This window comes from Peromyscus leucopus, chromosome 16_21 (assembly GCF_004664715.2).
Source record: "Peromyscus leucopus breed LL Stock chromosome 16_21, UCI_PerLeu_2.1, whole genome shotgun sequence".
NCBI lineage: Eukaryota > Metazoa > Chordata > Mammalia > Rodentia > Cricetidae > Peromyscus > Peromyscus leucopus.
The window spans coordinates 10,332,907-10,349,493 of record NC_051084.1 but is presented as its reverse complement, the minus strand read 5'-3'; the positions used below and the strand labels follow the sequence as shown (position 1 = coordinate 10,349,493).

Here is a 16,587-nt window from a genome sequence, read left to right as displayed (position 1 = left end):
CCCTGGGCCCGTGCCCTGGGGATAAAGAACCCAATGAGGGAAGGGCTGGTGGATAGTGGACAATCCCTGGCCAATTGGTTTGGGGTGCTCCTGGCTAGGGGGGCCACCTGCCCAAAGACCTGTTGTAGGGCAGAGGTAGGCAGAGGCAGCCCTGGGAGGCCTGTAGTGAGGTAGTAGCTGCAAACCTGAGCAAGCAACACAGATGTCACACATGTTGGTGTGTGCACATGCACATAGTGTGGACTCAGCAGGGGTGAGGAGGGTGAGAGAGTAAGCGGGCTGGACAGTGCCTAGTGGGGAGGAGGTCTGGGGGCAGGAACAGGCCGGGTGACAGTGAGAGCCAGGCCTGAGTGGGCCACCGTCTGGCCAGCCCGGGGCCCTGTGCACTGTTGGACCCGGGGGAGCCAAGCCCAGCTCTCCCTCCCTACCCATAGCTCACCGTGGAGCAGCCTCAGGGGAAGATGAGATCACCAGGGTGGGGATTGGAAGTGCTCCCCACCCCAAACAGTACTGGACCCCTGCTCTGCTGCCTGAACTCTATCAGAGCCCCATCGCTCCATGGCGGAACCCTGTCAGCCACCCACCCTCTAAGGAACTGTTTCCATCTCCCTGGGAGCGGATTTGAGGCTGGGATTGCCGACAGCCTGACTTAGGAAAGGAGGAGAGGAAGAGAAAGTGACGCGCGCACGCGTGTGTGCGTGTGCGTGTGCGTGTGCGTGTGCGTGTGTGTGTGTGTATCTGTGTGTGTGTGTGTGTGTGAGACTGCCTCCTGCCTGCCCTGCTTCCTGCAGGGAGCCTAGCATGGCCTGGGGGCCTCTCCCCTGCTCTCCCCTCCCCTCCTCTGCCATTCCCTGTCCTCCCCTGCTCTCCCCTGCCCTCCCCTGCTCTCCCCTCTACTGTATTCTGCAGCAATATAGGTTTTTCCACTTGACTTCCTAGGGTTTGTCTTTTCATTATTTTTTTTCTGTTTTTACATTTAAAAGCATTTTTTCAAAAAAGGGAAAAGAGAAGGAGAGGAGGAGCCTTCAGGGCTTCTATTCAGGCTGTAAGAAACTGAGAAGGAGCCTGAGCAGGTGGGGAGGAGTCTGAGCAGGCAGGGAGGAGTCTGAGCAGGCAGGGAGGAGCCTGAGCAGGTGGGGAGGAGTCAGAGCAGGCAGGGAGGAATCTGAGCATGTGGGGAGAAGTCTGAGCAGGCAGGGAGGAGTCTGAGCAGGTGGGGAAGAGCCTGAGCAGGTGGGGAGGAGTCTGAGCAGGTGGGGAGGAGCCTGAGTAGGTGGGGAGGAGTCAGAGCAGGTGGGGAGGAGTCTGAGCATGTGGGGAGGAGCCTGAGCAGGTGGGGAGGAACCTGAGTAGATGTGGGAGGTGGGAGCCCATCCCTAGGCATTCAGAGCACCAGGCAGTGGTCAGTACAGCATGTGGAGGAGGCTTGCCCCTGCTGTTAAGTGTCTCCAAGTAAGGCAAAGTCCCTCTCTGGCCTCAGACCCTCTGTTCTCCAGGTGTGGACTGGAGTCTCAGACCCCATGGGCTGATTGTAATCAGAGATATCTTTGGTGAGAGGCTGTGGCATCTGCCTCTGGCCAGCACACAGAGGCCCTGACTTGGCTAGGACACAGGTCTACAGCTGGCACATGGCAGTTGGGTTTTGAACAGGGATCTGGCAGCCAGTTTCCTGGTAGGAGGTTAGGTAGGGTCTGGGGAATGACCTGAGGGATCTCGAAAGGGGACCCAGGTGGGCTTTGGAGGGGGCATGGGAACCCCAGATTCCTCCAGCCCTCCTGGTCCTGTGTCTGCCTAGAGCTGGGGGTTGGCTGTTTCTTGTCTGTCTGTCTGTCTGCCAGCTTCCATTGCTCTCTCCTGCAGTGTGGACGGTGGCTCTGGATGGAGTCCACTGGGAGCCTGAGGGCAATGGAGCAGGGAGGGAAGAGAGTGCCCCAGGGAGCGGAGGAGTGAGTACCAAGTGTCGGGCACAGGGGCTGGACGTGGGTGCCCTGCAGCAGTGGTTGGGGACCATGCACGTGTCCGAGGAAAGGCCGTGTGATTGTGCACACATACACTCTTGGGTGTGCACACATACACTATGTGCACACACGTGTGTAATCTCCACCCCTTCCACAGAGATGGGCGAGACTTTGGCAGTGGGAACCTTGCCTCTCCTCCCTAGAGGCGGCTGTGGAGGGCAGGGCTTTCTGGATAAGGAGGCTTCAGCAGAGAGGACCTTGGTCTGATGGAGGCTCTGGGCACTGAGCAGGATGGCTGCCTTACTTGCCATGACCTTTGCTAGGCTGTTTGCAGCTCCGAGCCTCAGTTTCCACGTCTGTCAGATGGGGATATTAGTATTTATCCAGGGTTGAATGTGCAGACCAGTAAGGCCAGACCTAGGCAGTGCCAAGCACAGGGTGGGTCTTCAATCGTGCTGGGCCACAGGGGCCACTCCAGTTCTCTCTGGCTGTGACAGGGAACCAGGAGAGAAGTGAAGCAGGGGTGCAGGGCTTTGCCACCCCCTGGAGCCATGTGCCCCAAGACAGACCCGGTGAGGCAGCTCTCTGTCCCCGTTCCCCCAGCTGCCATGTTGACTGTGGGCAGTGAAGTCATGACACTGTTGGGCACTTGCTTTCTCGTGACGCAGAGGCACAGTAAACGTTCACCTAAGTCCATGCCCAGGCATGCCCACACTCCTGTGCCCAGGCACTCCCACCTCTACAGCCAACTCCCCTGCTACACACAGGACAGGGCAGCTGGTGGCCCGCAGCCTGGTGGCCTGGCTTTAACCCTCAGCTCCTCACCTAACTCTCCACCTCTGAGAGCCTCAGTTTCCCTGTCTGTCTACTGGGAATGTGGTGTGACTCCTCAGAGGAGTGACTTCATGTGGCCTTTGTTAGGTCACAATCACTTTATGTGGGATGCTCCGTAAATATCACATCCTCCAAGGCCACACACACACTCAGTTTCCTGTGACTAACGTTCCCTCTCGCTGGGCCACTGCCCCCTCAACCTCCTTTTCAGCAGAGTGAAGCTGGCAGGACGGGGCAGGACAGGGCAGGACAGCACGCAGCGCTGGCCCAGGAGTGGGACTTAACCCCACACTTTCTCCCTGTAGGAGATAAACTCCCCACTTCCCACTTCCTCCTGGAGCCAGGTGGCCCGGCCCCACTGCCTGGCCTAGCCTCTTCCTCCTGTCCATCTGTCTCCCCAGATGGGGGAGAAGACATGTCGCCATTGGCCCATTTTCTAACTGGAGAGAGACCATATGGCCGGTTGGCAGGAGCCGAGTACCGCCATCATTAGAACGCCGCCAGCCAGTGAGGGCAGCAGGCCATTCCCTGGCTCGCTCTGTGGCCAGGGGCTGGAAGGGGTGCTCACACCACACGCTGTGAGAACCATGTAGAGGCACCTCATGCCTGGGAGGGTTGCATCCGTATAGATGGACCAGGTGGAAGCCCAGGCAGACATAGGCTAGCAGGTATGGGATTGGCCTTGACTGAAGAGCTAGGGTCAGACCCGGGGAGGACACTGTTCTGAGTGGACCTACAGAAGGGCAGAGGTCCCACCAAGGGGCTGGTTTCTTGGGTTCTTCCCCATGTGCTTTTCATTAGCAGTTCCCCAGCTCCACCCGGGGCCTCGAGGGGCTGTGGTCTAGAGTTCCTCGCTCCTTGCTGGGCCAGGCGGACTCTCTGGGCTCCAGGTTCCTTGCCTGCCCCATGCAGTGGTGAGCACAGGTGGTCCTCAGTTGCTCTCCTCGGGAGAATGCAGGTGGGCTATGAATCTATGAATGGCGTGGCCGTCTGCCTGTGCTCCCCTGAGGGGCTCAGGAGCTGGCTGGCTTCTGAGTGCTCCCTGGCGGACGTCCTCTGGTGCAAAGCTGGGGTACATCCTGGCCCACGCCAGCAGCCGCACATGCAGCCCACCCCCAGGACCTTTTGGGTGCAGGGTCTCTGGGACAGGGGTAGGAAGTGTGTGGACATGGGTGTGGGGACACCAGTTTCCAGGGTGGCTCTTCTCAGATCTAATCCTTCAAAGAACCTTCTCAGGTGAAACCGATAAAAATAGCCAGTGCTTGCAGGTCCTTGCTGTGAACCAGACAGCGGGTTTGCTCACGCTGACTCACAGATTCCACAAGAAGCCAGTGAACTAGGTCGCCTTCTAATCTCACTTTATCGATGTGATGTCTGAGACACAGAGAGGTTGAGCCATTGCTTTGAGTTTACCTAGCAATAACTGGTAAAACCAAGATTTCAAATAGGCAATATGGCTCTTGCTAGCCTCCATCAGGGAAACTGAGGCACAGAGTACTTAAGTGTCACATCCAGTTAAGTATTCTATATTCATGCTGTGGTTGGTGTTTGTGACCATGACGTGGGGCTCTGGGGGTCAAGCGAGGGACCCTGGTCACAGTCTCCTGGGGTGTGCTGGAGGAGTGGGAAGCTCAGGCTTGACTGCTTAGGCTGATGGGCAGGGCCTCTCCACAGGAGGTGTGTGCATTGCTCAGTCGGTGAAGATTCCTCGGGAGCCCAAGACCGGGGAGTTTGACAAGATCATCAAACGCCTACTGGAAACATCCAATGCCAGGGCCATCATCATCTTTGCCAATGAGGATGACATCAGGTAGGGTGGCCATGGCAGACAGTAGCCCAGGCACATCCCACTGGAGGACTTCCCTCCAGGGAGTTGGGGAAGGGCAAGGGGTGAATCAGAGTGGTGGACTCCCAGGCTAGACCCAGCTACTCTAACAGGTCTCCTTCCCCTCTGTTTCCTACACCCATTCTGCCAGCCAAGGATGGCAAGCAGGACACTTGGGGGAAGCTCCTCATGGACTTAGGCATGCACTGTACAGTCCTAGTTCACCTGCTGGAGGGTGACCTCAGCCACGTTCCTCAGTTCTCTGAGCCTCTTTGCTGTTTAACAAACCCCAGCAAACAATTCCTGTTCAGGAGTGTCTGAGTACAAGGACTATGGAGACCCTGCCAGTCCCTCTGTGTGTCCTCCAATCCTGCAGAGGGGTCACAGGTCACGAGCCCAAGGGCCCTCAACAGATTGTCCCTGCAGACCCTTCCCAGCATCCCTCCTTTCCTCTTGCTTCTCGCTCGACCCACCTTCTAGAAACCAGTCAGGTCCCTGAGGTTCACCTTTGAGAGCGAACCCTGCATCTGAGCAGAACTGGGGGAGGGGTGGGCCTGCTCTCACAGAGGAAAGGGAGCCCCAGGCTCAGTGACCCTCTCCCCGGAACCTCCTAAGGCCCATGTTGGCCTGACTTCCCTCTTTGAACCCTTCCCCACACCTTACCCCGGGTCCTGAGTTTTAGCAACACAGAAGCCCCAGGAACAGTGCAGGAGTGGAGGAGAAAGGACCCCCCAGGCAGGGGTTCCCCGCGGATATGGTCTTGAGTGGATGCCCTCCAGGATGCACAGAGACAGTCCGAACCTCCTTAAGGCACACAGGTCCCCCAGATATTGGTGCCAGAGTTCTCCATGCCCTCAGGGAAATGGTTGCTTAGTGGCTGCAGGCTTCCCTGGGCCGTCCCCTTTGCCCCTGGCTCCTCTCTCACACCCCTAGAACCAGTCCCACACCCACATCCGGCTGTGCATGTCGCTTTGGGCCCCCTGCTTCCCAGGGCACCCTAGTTCAGGTAAGCCTCCCGTTGGGAAGAAGGGTGAAGGTCTTGTCCCTAGGGGAGGGGCTGGATGGGACTCTGTTGAGCCACATGGGCAGTCTGGCAGGAGGCGGGCTGTTTCTGGAAATCCACTGTGTTTTCAGAAGTGGACTGAGGTAAAAATAAATGCAGGTGGCGGGTTGGGTGGGGGATGATTGCCCCCCCCCCCCCCCGGCTTCTCAGATGCAGGAAGCATTAACAGGATTGTGGCTGCGGTTCCATGTGCCTGCCCCATCTACCATTAGTGGTGGCCCAAGGTGGGTGGTGGCCGGCTAAGGGGCCAGGAGTTGGCAGAGAGATGAGAGCAGGGGCCCAGGGTGACCATGGGCTGGCTTGGCGGCAGGTTCTGGGGCTTGGGGAGAATATTTTCCCTCTAGTAGTCCATTCCCTGCTCTTGTCTCAACTTCTGCCGGCCCAGGCCTAGCACCCCTGGGGCCCTGGACCTGCATCCTACTTCTCACCAGAGAAGCACAGAAACAGTCTCTGGGGTCCCCGGCTCCCACAGGAGAGTTTCTGGCTCCTCTTCAAGAGAACAGGGTCAAGGGACTCCCACCCTTCTCCTCCCCCCTCTGAAGAGCTGGGCTTGAGGGCCATCCAGTTCAAGATCAGTGGCGTGCCATGTGGTCCCCTCAGCCCTGTGATGGGCTGGTCCTGTGCCGTTTGATCAAGGTCCCTGCCTGGAAGAGAGGATTAGGGCTAAGAGGCCCCACCCTGCACCGGAGCAGCTGAGGAGGGGGTGGATGGGCAGTTACCCTGTGGCATCCATGTGAAAGATTGCCTTGCTATGGAGTGGCCTGGTGCCCGGAGAGCATGCCTCTGAGAGGACAGGGGTTTGGCAGGTATCATTTGGAACCCAAGTGGGGCAGACAGGGATTTGGGGAGACATGGATGATCTTTGGAGGGCCTGGATGCGAAAGGTCACTGTAGACATGCAGGTAGGCATAGGCCGAAGAGTTGGGGAGCCCTACAGGAGGCCTGGCAGAGGCAACCCTGGGCTGTGAATCAGGGGTGAGGGGCTCAGGTGCAGCCTGGGGATGGGCATAGGCTGTGAGGGGGTCAGGTATGTATGGGGTATCCTCTATGGCTGGGAGCAGGGGCAGCCATGGGTTCTGGGAGATAGGCATGGAGGATGGGGGCAGCTGGGTAGCCATCCATATCTGGGCTGGGCTGCTGTGTCCCCACAGGAGGGTTCTGGAGGCGGCACGCAGGGCCAACCAGACGGGCCACTTCTTCTGGATGGGCTCAGACAGCTGGGGCTCCAAGAGTGCTCCCGTGCTGCGCCTGGAGGAGGTGGCCGAGGGTGCTGTCACCATCCTCCCCAAGAGGATGTCTGTACGAGGTAGGCCCAGCAGGTGGGGATCACGGCCCCCGTCAACCCCCATGGCTTACTGTCCACCTCCACCCTCTTGTGTCCCCTGTCTTGTCTTGCCTCTTCATTTGCCCGTCACCTCCTGCATGCAGAGGCCTCCAGCATGGCAGAACTGAGTGCAGACCCGGAACTGACCCTCTCCTACTTGGGACCCTTTGGGAAACCATGCGTGGCAGCATGTTTTGGTGTGGCCAGCTCAGGGCCCACAGCTAGGTCTGGGCACCCTGCTCTGTCTTACCTCCCTTCCTTTCTGCCTTGCCCACACCCCTTCCTCTGGGGCGAAGGCCATGGTCGTCTTGGGTAGGAATAGACCTCTCTGGCTGGAGTCTTGCCGGCTGTGAGGCATGATGCCAGTGTCCTGGTGATAGCCTGACTTGGCTGCGCTCACGACGGGACGATGGCTCCCAGGGCCTTCGTTCCGCTCAGTGAAAGCCCACGTTGGGTTGACAGGCCTGGAAAGGCCTCAGGAGTCAGCCCCTTCATCCAACTTCCCGTCACTTGCGAAGGTCACATAGCATGTCCTCTCTTCACCTTGAGGCCCAGTCAGCACAGGCAGTGGAAAATTCCACAGCACCTCAGCCACACGGAGCCACAGCGAGCACCCAGACTGACTGGTGTGGCAGACGTCAGCCCCTGCCGGGTCCTCATTTAGCCTCCCAGCAGCTCTGTGACTGGAGTCACAGAGCTGGGATTTGAACCCAAGACTTAAGTAGCCTTTCTCTCTGGGACAGTGGGGACATTTTTAAAGACACTGGTTCTCATGTGTCTTTTGTTTTTCGAGACAGGGTCTCACTGTGTAGCTCTGGCTCTTCTGAAACTTGCTCTGTAGACCAGGCTGGCCTTGAACTCGCAGAGATCCACCTGCCTCTGCCTCCCGAGTGCTGGGATTAAAGTGTGGTCACTATTCTGGCCACTGGTTCTCCTCTGGAGATACTGTTGGTTGTCATAGTGAGTGGGTGATGCCCCTGGAGTCTAGGGGCAGGAGGCCAGGGATGCCATTAAACATCCCATAATAGTCCACACAACAAAGAGTGACGCAGTCCCACCATAGTCCAGAATTCATCTCCCTGTCCCCCACAGCTTAGACAGTCCCTTAACTTCCATTTGGACCCCCATGGGGTGAGCTTCAGAGGGTCTCTGGGCAGGAGGAGAGGGCGCTGTCCTGCAAGTGCCAGTCCTGAGGCAGGGCTGCCTGAGCAGGAAGGGAGCTGGGCAGCTTGCAGAGGGCACGAGGAGCAGGTGCTTGTCAGCAATGGGAATGTTCTAGACCGAGGGGGCAAGTGCAGCCTGGTCTTGCTGTTTGCTCTAGGTGACCCCCTGCCTTCTCTGACCAGGTGCCCTCCATGTGCCCAGACTGACCCGTGAGGGTCATGATCTCTGCCATGCAGGCTGTGGCCCTGAATCACATGCACTCCGCTGGGACCTGGCCAAGCTCTTTTCATTTTGCATGGCATAAAACTATGCCGTGTTTTGTGTTTTCTTAGCTGCCTGGCCCCAGGTCAGAGGACGCCCCTTTCCCTTCCTGGCCCCGCTTCTCTCCGTGCCTGGGTGTGTGTGGGGAGGGCAGGGAGGAGGCCCTGACACCCCCGTTCCCTGCCAGGGTTCGACCGATACTTCTCCAGCCGCACGCTGGACAACAACAGGCGCAACATCTGGTTTGCCGAGTTCTGGGAGGACAACTTCCACTGCAAGCTGAGCCGCCATGCGCTCAAGAAGGGAAGCCACATCAAGAAGTGCACCAGTGAGCATGCGCCTATGGTGGTGGGGCCTGCGGAAGCGGGTGTCAGCGCTGTGGGAGCCTGTGGGGGTGGGGACTGCACAGGTGGGGCCTTGGGGGTTCAGGCTTCAGGGAGGTGGACCCTGTAGAATGAGGGATGGTGGGGGTGGAGGGCTGTGGGAGGCGGGGCCTGTGGGAGGCGGGGCCTGTGGGAGGCGGGGCCTTGGGAGGCGGGGCCTGCAGAAGGTGGGGCTTTGGGAGTGGAGGCAGGGCCTGCTGGCTGTGGGGCCAGATGCTAGGCTCCTGAACTCCAGCCAGTTGTGGCCACCAGCTCAGTTCCCCTCGGCCAAATCTGGAAGAGCCAAGAGCCTAGTTAGAGGGGCTTAAGGACCGGTATTCAGAAGCTGCTCCTCACGTCTGTGGACGTGCGATGGTCTAGGCCTGAGGGTGGAATTGGTAGGGCTGGAGGAACGGGGCTATGGCCAGAGTAGGGTGCAGCCCACAGTGGCCTGAGGTCAGAGTAGGAGGGCTGCGCTGAGTTCTCTCCAGGGAGCAGAGCTGGAGGCGGAGCTTGTCCCTAGGTTTCACGGAGGCGTCTGACTGCCTTGGGGTTCACCGTGCTGGACTGACCTGCACAGCTGATTCCGTTCCTGCCGCTCAGCACACCGCCCGCTCCCTCCGCCCCCCCCCCCCCCCGACCCACCAGGGGCTTCTTCCCCAGTCACTCAGCAAGTGTTAGGCTGGCCCACGGACTGACGGCCTGGGCCTGTTCTTGTGGAGGATGGAGAACAAAAGAGTCTGAATCCTCATGGAGTTTTTATTCTAATGGAGAGACAGACGATAAACAAGATAAATAAATCATGGGATGTGTCAGAGGGAGCTGCACTGTGGAAACAAAACCCATTTGAAAAAGAGTAGGAAGGACCGTGGGGGAGGGCAGCAGCCCTTCACAGCCACAGGAAGTGCTATGGGGGAAACTGAGCCCCAAAGGGGTCACGGAAGGGGAGGTCTGAGAAGGGATCTTAGTTCCCACAAGTGCCAGGGGCTAAGGCAGGATTTGATCCGAGGCCTGACCTTCAGGCTCTCCACCCTGGGGCTGCAGCCTGGCACTTGCTTCATGTGTATTTGGACCCAGGTCCTGAGTGCTCTGGGTCTGAATAGCTCTGCAGCAGGAGCCCCCTGGGTGTCCTGGGGTTCTGGGTGCTGCATCCATGTGGTACCTCACTGAGGGAAAGGCTTCTGTCCTCTGGAGTGACCTGGGCAGCTTGAGCAGGGAGGTGGGAGGTGGAGACACTCCACAAGGAATCTTTGGCGGATTGGGGTCCTTAGGTGGGGCAGGAGGGAGCTGGAAGTGGTGGAATTGGGGCCTGGGAGTGGGAAATATGCTGCCCTCTGGTGGCTGCAGCCCACAGGGACTAGCAGCCACTGGGCAATGGTTCCTCCCCGGGTCACAGCCAAGCCCTTGGTGTCTGGTCTGTGGAATCTGTGTGTGGGCATGTTGAGGGGCAGTGTAGATATGTGTGTGCAGGAGTGTGGGCCTGAGCTGGGGTGTGTGCGGGTCTCGTGTGGAGGTTCCCGTGTCCACATGAGCCTGTCTCTCATGCTTACACACGTTAGGTTTCTGACTGCCAGGATCTCATTTCACCCTCCCAACTCTAGAAACCCCTACGTTTCAAGTGAAAAAGAGGCCATGGAGATTCAGAGAGACAACAGGTCAGAGAGCGCACAGCACACATCTCAGACAGTAATCACAGGCTGTGCAAGGAGTACAGACGTGGGGCTGAGGAGATAAAGCACACCCCACAAATGTGAGGACTTGAGTTCTGATCCCCACAGCTCACAACTGAAGAGACGGCTCGGCAGCTAAGAGCACTTATTGCTCTTGCAGAGGACTCAGGTTCAGTTCCCAGCACCTACAGAGTGGCTCACAGTTATCGGTACCTCCAGTTCCAGGGCGTCTGATGTCCTCTTCTGGCCTCCATAGGCACTGCATGTACGTGGTGCACAGACATCCATGCAGGCAAAACCCTCATGCACATAAAGCAAAACCATAAATAAATCCAAAGAAAAGGAAAAGCCAGGCATGGTTTGCATTTGTTATCCCAGGGATGGAGAGATGGGAGGCATGGGGGATGGGAGGAGGTGGTCCCTGGTTTATTGCGCAGCTGGCCTGGCCCACTTTGCTGAGTCCCAGACCAATGAGAAACCCTGTTGCAAACAGAAGGTGAAAGGTACCGATGGAATGACCCTGACATTGTCTTCTAACCTCTGCACACACGTGACCATGTGTGCACCTCCCCACAAGCATGCACACATACACACAAGTACAAGCATGTCTAGTTAGTAATGGAGGCTGGGCCCCCATGGGCAGACTGATCATGTGTCCTGTCCACTTGCTCCTGTGCCCCTGTTAGTGGAACATTGTGTGGATACCCTGATCATGGTTTCCCAGAGCTGGTTCCCAGGGTGGGTGGGCAAGCCTGGAAGTGAGGTGAGATGGGGCATCCTGCTCCAGTGTAGGTGAAGATCAGGGATCTCTGGAGTCACTTCCTGTCTGTGGGGATTCAGAATAAAGGTCTGGACTTCTCAGGCTGAGCCCAGACTCGGGCTTCGGCATGGATAGCTCTGAGGTACAATCCCAGAATCCCTGCTGCCTGTTGGAGCATGCAGGCAGAGGCCTTCTGAGTGTGTGGAGCTTTGCGGGGTGCCTGGGGCCAGCTCTGTGACCCCCCCCCCCCCGCCTTGGCTTGCTCTTCTGAGAAATGGGGCTGATGTGAGCTGGCCCAGGGGCCTGCAGGAGGAAGTAAGGGCACTAATGGAGGCCCTCTCTGAACTGAAAAAAGCGGAAGCTCTCCAGCCTGGCTGTGCATTAAAACCACCTGGGGAGCGCTTAGGGTCCTTATCACGGGTGGGATTGGCTTTTTAAAGTTCCCTTGGTGATTTTAATGGGGACTTGCGGGGGGCACTGGATTTGAGGCTTAGTCCACGGGAATCACTTGGGGAATTGCGTAAATACTCACACCCGACTTCACCAGGGCAGTCTGGCATCTACCACAAGAGCTTTTATCTCAGCTACAGGGTTTCTTGTTGCTTAGGTTGGTCTCAAAGTCTTGATGTAGTTGAGGGTGACCTTGAACTCTTGACCCTTCTGCCTCCATCTCTCAAGCACTAGGATTGTAGATTTGTGCCACCAGGTCTGGTTTTTTATTTGTTTGTTTCTAAGACCGAGTCTCACTCTGTAGCCCAGGCTAGTCTCAAACTTGCAGTGATCCTTCTGCTTCAGCCTTCCTGCTACTGAAACCACAGTATCCAGAGCACCAGGGTTTGTCAAACATTCCCAGGGCAGGGAGTTGTTCTGTGCAGGCCGAGGGGCTTTGTGGATAAGAGGGCTGGAGGGTGGCAGTCACTGGTGTAGGCACAAGCAGATGGACAGGATGTCATGGAGGGACAGCATCCAATGGAATACCCCCACCCCATGAGTCTCTTGGTATTTTCTGTAGTAGAAGATTCAGGACTGTACCATCCCAAGGATGAGTGGTTTAGACTGTCTCAGGGCTAGCACCCATTTTGTAGAAGAGAAAACTGAGGCCACTCCCAAGCATCACAGTGCTAGAGTTGGCAGGATGCACAGTTTGAAGTGTCATGGCCTTGGCACTGAGGTGGTCCTGCCACTGCCCCACACCTCTCTCTTCCCCCTTTAACTCCAGGCCTCTTTCCTCTTCAGCCCAGGCAGCCAGAGCCTGGTGGCACTGGTGTCCACACCTCCTCACTGCACTGGAACCCGGCTTCGGCCTCTCCCCCAATGGCGCTGCTCAGCTTCCCGCAGTGGGACTGAAGCTGGCATCCTCTGGGACAGCTTTATTTGAGATAGGAAAGAGGAGCGGAGGGCAGCGAGAAGGGCCACCCTGGGGACAGAGGAGCCCAGTCCTGGGTCCTTGCGGACAGAGAGAAGCGGCCCTCGTTCCCTGGGGTCGGTTGAAGTGGAGGGGCCGAGGGGCCCAGAAGTCTCGGCACCACTTGAGTGTGCACAGAGGGCTGGTGCAGGCACAGGGCTGTGAGGATGCAGGTGAGGAAGGCACTCGTGTGCACCGTGTTCCCGACACAGCCACGGGAGCTTGTAGACCCGGACGTGCATCATGCTGCTGGCACTTGCCGCGGTGACCTTGAGCAGGTCCTCATTTGTAACTGGCATCCTGCCACCCTGCTCAGCCTCCAGAGCCCTGGGACGGGAACGGCCCTCCCTCACAGCCTCCCTGGGACGATGGGAGCTGACTTGCTGCTGGCCCGTGGACTGCCCACACTGACTGAGAAGGGTCACAGAGAGGAGCAGTCTGTGGCTGTCAGGCCCAGGAGGGCAATGCCTGCCACCTGCCTCCTCCATGCCCAGCCCCTCCCCAGGAGCGCACGGAGCAGGCTTGGGAATTAAAGTCATAAACAAAGCAGATGTGGCATCCGTCTTTTTGACAGCGCTGCCAGCCAGGTGATGGCTGAGCAGAGGAAGGCTCGGTTTATGAGGAGAGAGGAAAAATTTACTGTTGGCTGCTCCCAGGGGCTGGGAGTCCACAGAGGGAGGGCGGGATGGGGATGGCAGGGGCTGTGTGGGGAGCTGCTAGTTACCCATTGTGCTGGCTGCAGCCACAACAGCAACACAGCTACCCATCAGCCAGTTTAACCTGCATTCATCCACTGATCATCAAGAGCCGTCCTAGGATTTTGCATTTCATCTTTAAGGCAGCCCATTTTTTTTTTTTTAAAGATTTATTTATTATGTATACAGCATGTATGACTGCTGGCCAGAAGAGGGCACCAGATCTCATTACAGATGGTTGTGAGCCACCATGTGGGTGCTGGGAATTGAACTCAGGACCTCTGGAAGAACAGTCAGTGCTCTTAACCTCTGAGCCATCTCTCCAGCCCCAAGGCAACCCATTTTACAGATGAGGAACTGGCCTTCTTGTAGGATCTTTCTACCTCTTCTTCAGAGGGACCAAGGAAGTCTTCCTTTGGGGAAAAGTGAGGAAGGACAGTATTTTGTGAGCACCTACTGTGTGCCAGCCTTGCACCCATTAGGAACTCCTAGTTGGTCAAACTGTCAGGTGTTTGGTAGCCAGGGTATGCCCAAACCCTTTTCTTGGTCACCCAACCAGGAAACCACTGGCTTTTATTCAGAGGCTGAACACAGGGCTGGGGGACGGCTTAGTTAGTAAAGTACCTGCCTTGTAAGCGTAAGGAACTGAGCGTAACAAGCCAGACTTGTGTGTGCCCGTGATTCCATTCTAGGAAAGTGGCGACAGGCAGATCCCTGGAACTTGGTGGCCAGTCAGCTGAGCCCACTCAATGAGTTCCGGCCAGTGAGAGATCCTATCTCAAAACAGAGGCAAAAATTAAAAAAACCACTATGCGGGTGGCTTCTGAGGAGTGGCATCTGAAGTTAACCACACACACACACACACACACACACACACACACATACATATACACACACACACACACACCCCGGGGTGGGGTGGGGAGAGGTTGACTGTTCTTAGTCTCTGCTCACTCCACTGTGAGCAGACCTGCCTCAGGATTCTCTGGCAGTCTGACCAGGACAGTGGTCAGCCAGACAGCTCCAGAGAGGAGAGAGCCGGTCCTGGGGGACGTCGGAGGGAAGTTGGGAGCCTAGCTAGTTTGCACATTCAAGTGAGGAGTTCTCACTGGGGCTGAAGGTGACACTTGAGCTGAGGGGAGCGAGCGAGCGAGCACTGGGCAGGGAGCAAAGAGAGATCATGTCAGGTAGAGGGCAGTGTGTGCAAAGGTCCTGAGATGAGCCTGCCGCGGGGAGAGAGGGAAGACTGGAGAGGTTGGGAGGGGTGGCCAGGGTTGCCGTTAGCAGAGCCTAGCCCAGTGAGAGGATGGTAGGCTCCCCCGAGCTTCTAACTGTCCCTTCTGCCTGGGAGGGGCTGCTGGATAAAGTGTGGAGATGGCAAGGAGGCTGGGATGTCCCCAGGTAGGAGGGACAGGGTCTGGGTTAAGGGCATGACCGAGGTGAGCAGGGGTCAGGTTTTGGGCAAGTCTTCAGTGTGTCTGCAGAACTTGCTGAAGTCTTCAGGCCAGGGAAAGAGGACAAGAAGCCAAGGATGGAGGCTGAGCAGGCAGTGGATGGCTGCTCCTCATCTGGGAGGGGCAGCATGGAGGAGGAGTGGACCGAGGACAGGCAGGAGCTTGATCTAGGATGCCAGGGAGGTGTCCGCGCAGACGGCATCAGGAGTGAGTGGACTTGGAGATGCACAGAAGGTTGGGGAAAGGGAGAGGAGAGAAGGGCGGCCGGACGGTGAAGGGAACCCTGGGCGGGAGTGGCCTCGCAGGTGTGGCTCTAGAGGAGGATGCAACACCCGTGAGCCCAGCCAGCTTTAGCAGGCACCCCTGCAATGTCCTGGAGGTCCCAGGGAGACAGTCCCCACACTGGGTTTCTGCAGCCATCCCTCTGCGTTCTCCTCCTGACTCTTGTCCTCTCCAGTTCTTCCACACTCTCCCAGATCCTCTGTAAAGCGCCTGCACCCGCCTGGCGTGGTGGAGTACAGCTGGACTTTGAGCACTTGGGAGGCTGAGGCAGGAGAATCACCCTGGTACTGGAGGCTAACTTGGGCTATAGAGTGAGACCCTATCCCCCAAAACAAGCAGAACCCCCTAACTAACCAAACAAAACCATAAACAACAGGTGTGGAGTCAGGTATCAAAGTCTGGTCAACCTGGGGGGACAGAAGGGACATGGAAGTGAGTCTTGTCAGCACCGCCTTGTGGGATGGTGCAGCCCAGGCAAGGTGACTCGTGTGCGTGTGTGCGTGTGCGTGTGTGTGTGTGTGTGTGTGTGTGTGTGTGTGTGTGTGTGTGTGTGCGCGTGTGCGCGTGCGTGCGTGTTAATCTGTGTGTGTCTGGGGATGGCGAGGGGTCTGGCTCAATCCTGAAGGTGTCTACAGGAGTGGCACTCAGGACGGTGGCGGCGTGGGGCACGTGGGGAGTGGAGAGGAGCTGTGGACTTTGATTATTTCAACCTTGAAAACTCATTCCGATTACAATTTACAACCTGGCGACAAAGGCTGCGGTCTCCGCAGTGACTACCGCTCAGGGCTTTGAGGGAGAAAATCCTCCCCACGTTCCCAGCCGCCTGTCACCCGTGGCTGAGCCAAATGCATCTCTGCCTCACGGTGCCCCGGGACACAATTAGGACATCTTCAAACTGTTGCGGCTGTCACCGCACCATGTGTCTGGAATTTATTTCCTCCTGTGGCTCTTCGCACGTGTGCCTCACCTCCTCCCAGAGCTTCCAGGCTCCTGCTGGGCCTGGGGTTCCACGCATCTGCGAGAGAGGGGGCACTGACCCCCTTCCCCCTGCCACCTCCCTGCTCTAGACCTGCAGACAGGGAGTCCCCAATGTTGTCTCGGCCTGGCTAGGCAGGGGATAGTCTGGACACCCTGGAGCAAGAGGTTAGGGTTCAGCTCACCACTCCATTGAAGGGCACTTTGGCTTGTCATTATTGCCTTCTGTGGGGTACAGGCCATCATTATTGCCTTTTGTGGGGTACAGGCCATCATTATTGCCTTCTGTGGGGTACAGGCCATCATTATTGCCTTTTGTGGGATACAGGCCTGGAGTCCAAGGCTGGCAAGGGAAGGAAAGGAAGGAGAGAGGGAGAGATGTAGAAGACAGACAGAGATGTGGAAGACAGAAATGTAGAAGATGGAGATGTGGAAGACAGACAGAGATGTGGAAGACAGACAGAGATGTGGAAGACAGACAGAGATGTGGAAGACAGACAGAGATGTGGAAGACAGACAGAGATGTGGAAGACAGACAGAGATGTGGAAGACAGA

At 57.3% G+C, this 16,587-nt stretch overlaps 1 protein-coding gene across 1 annotated transcript in view; it reads left to right on the top strand.

Annotated features, from left to right (window-relative positions):
• The first annotated feature begins 4,469 nt into the window (after nt 1-4,469).
• Nucleotides 4,470-16,587, top strand: part of Grm4 (glutamate metabotropic receptor 4) — a 29,514-nt gene continuing 17,396 nt past the window's right edge. Inside the window, exons 1-3 of the mRNA XM_028888344.2 lie at nt 4,470-4,602; nt 6,832-6,986; nt 8,617-8,757. Of these exons, the coding sequence (XP_028744177.1) occupies nt 6,884-6,986; nt 8,617-8,757 (244 nt within the window). The 5' untranslated portion in view covers nt 4,470-4,602; nt 6,832-6,883. The remainder of the gene's footprint in view (nt 4,603-6,831; nt 6,987-8,616; nt 8,758-16,587) is intronic.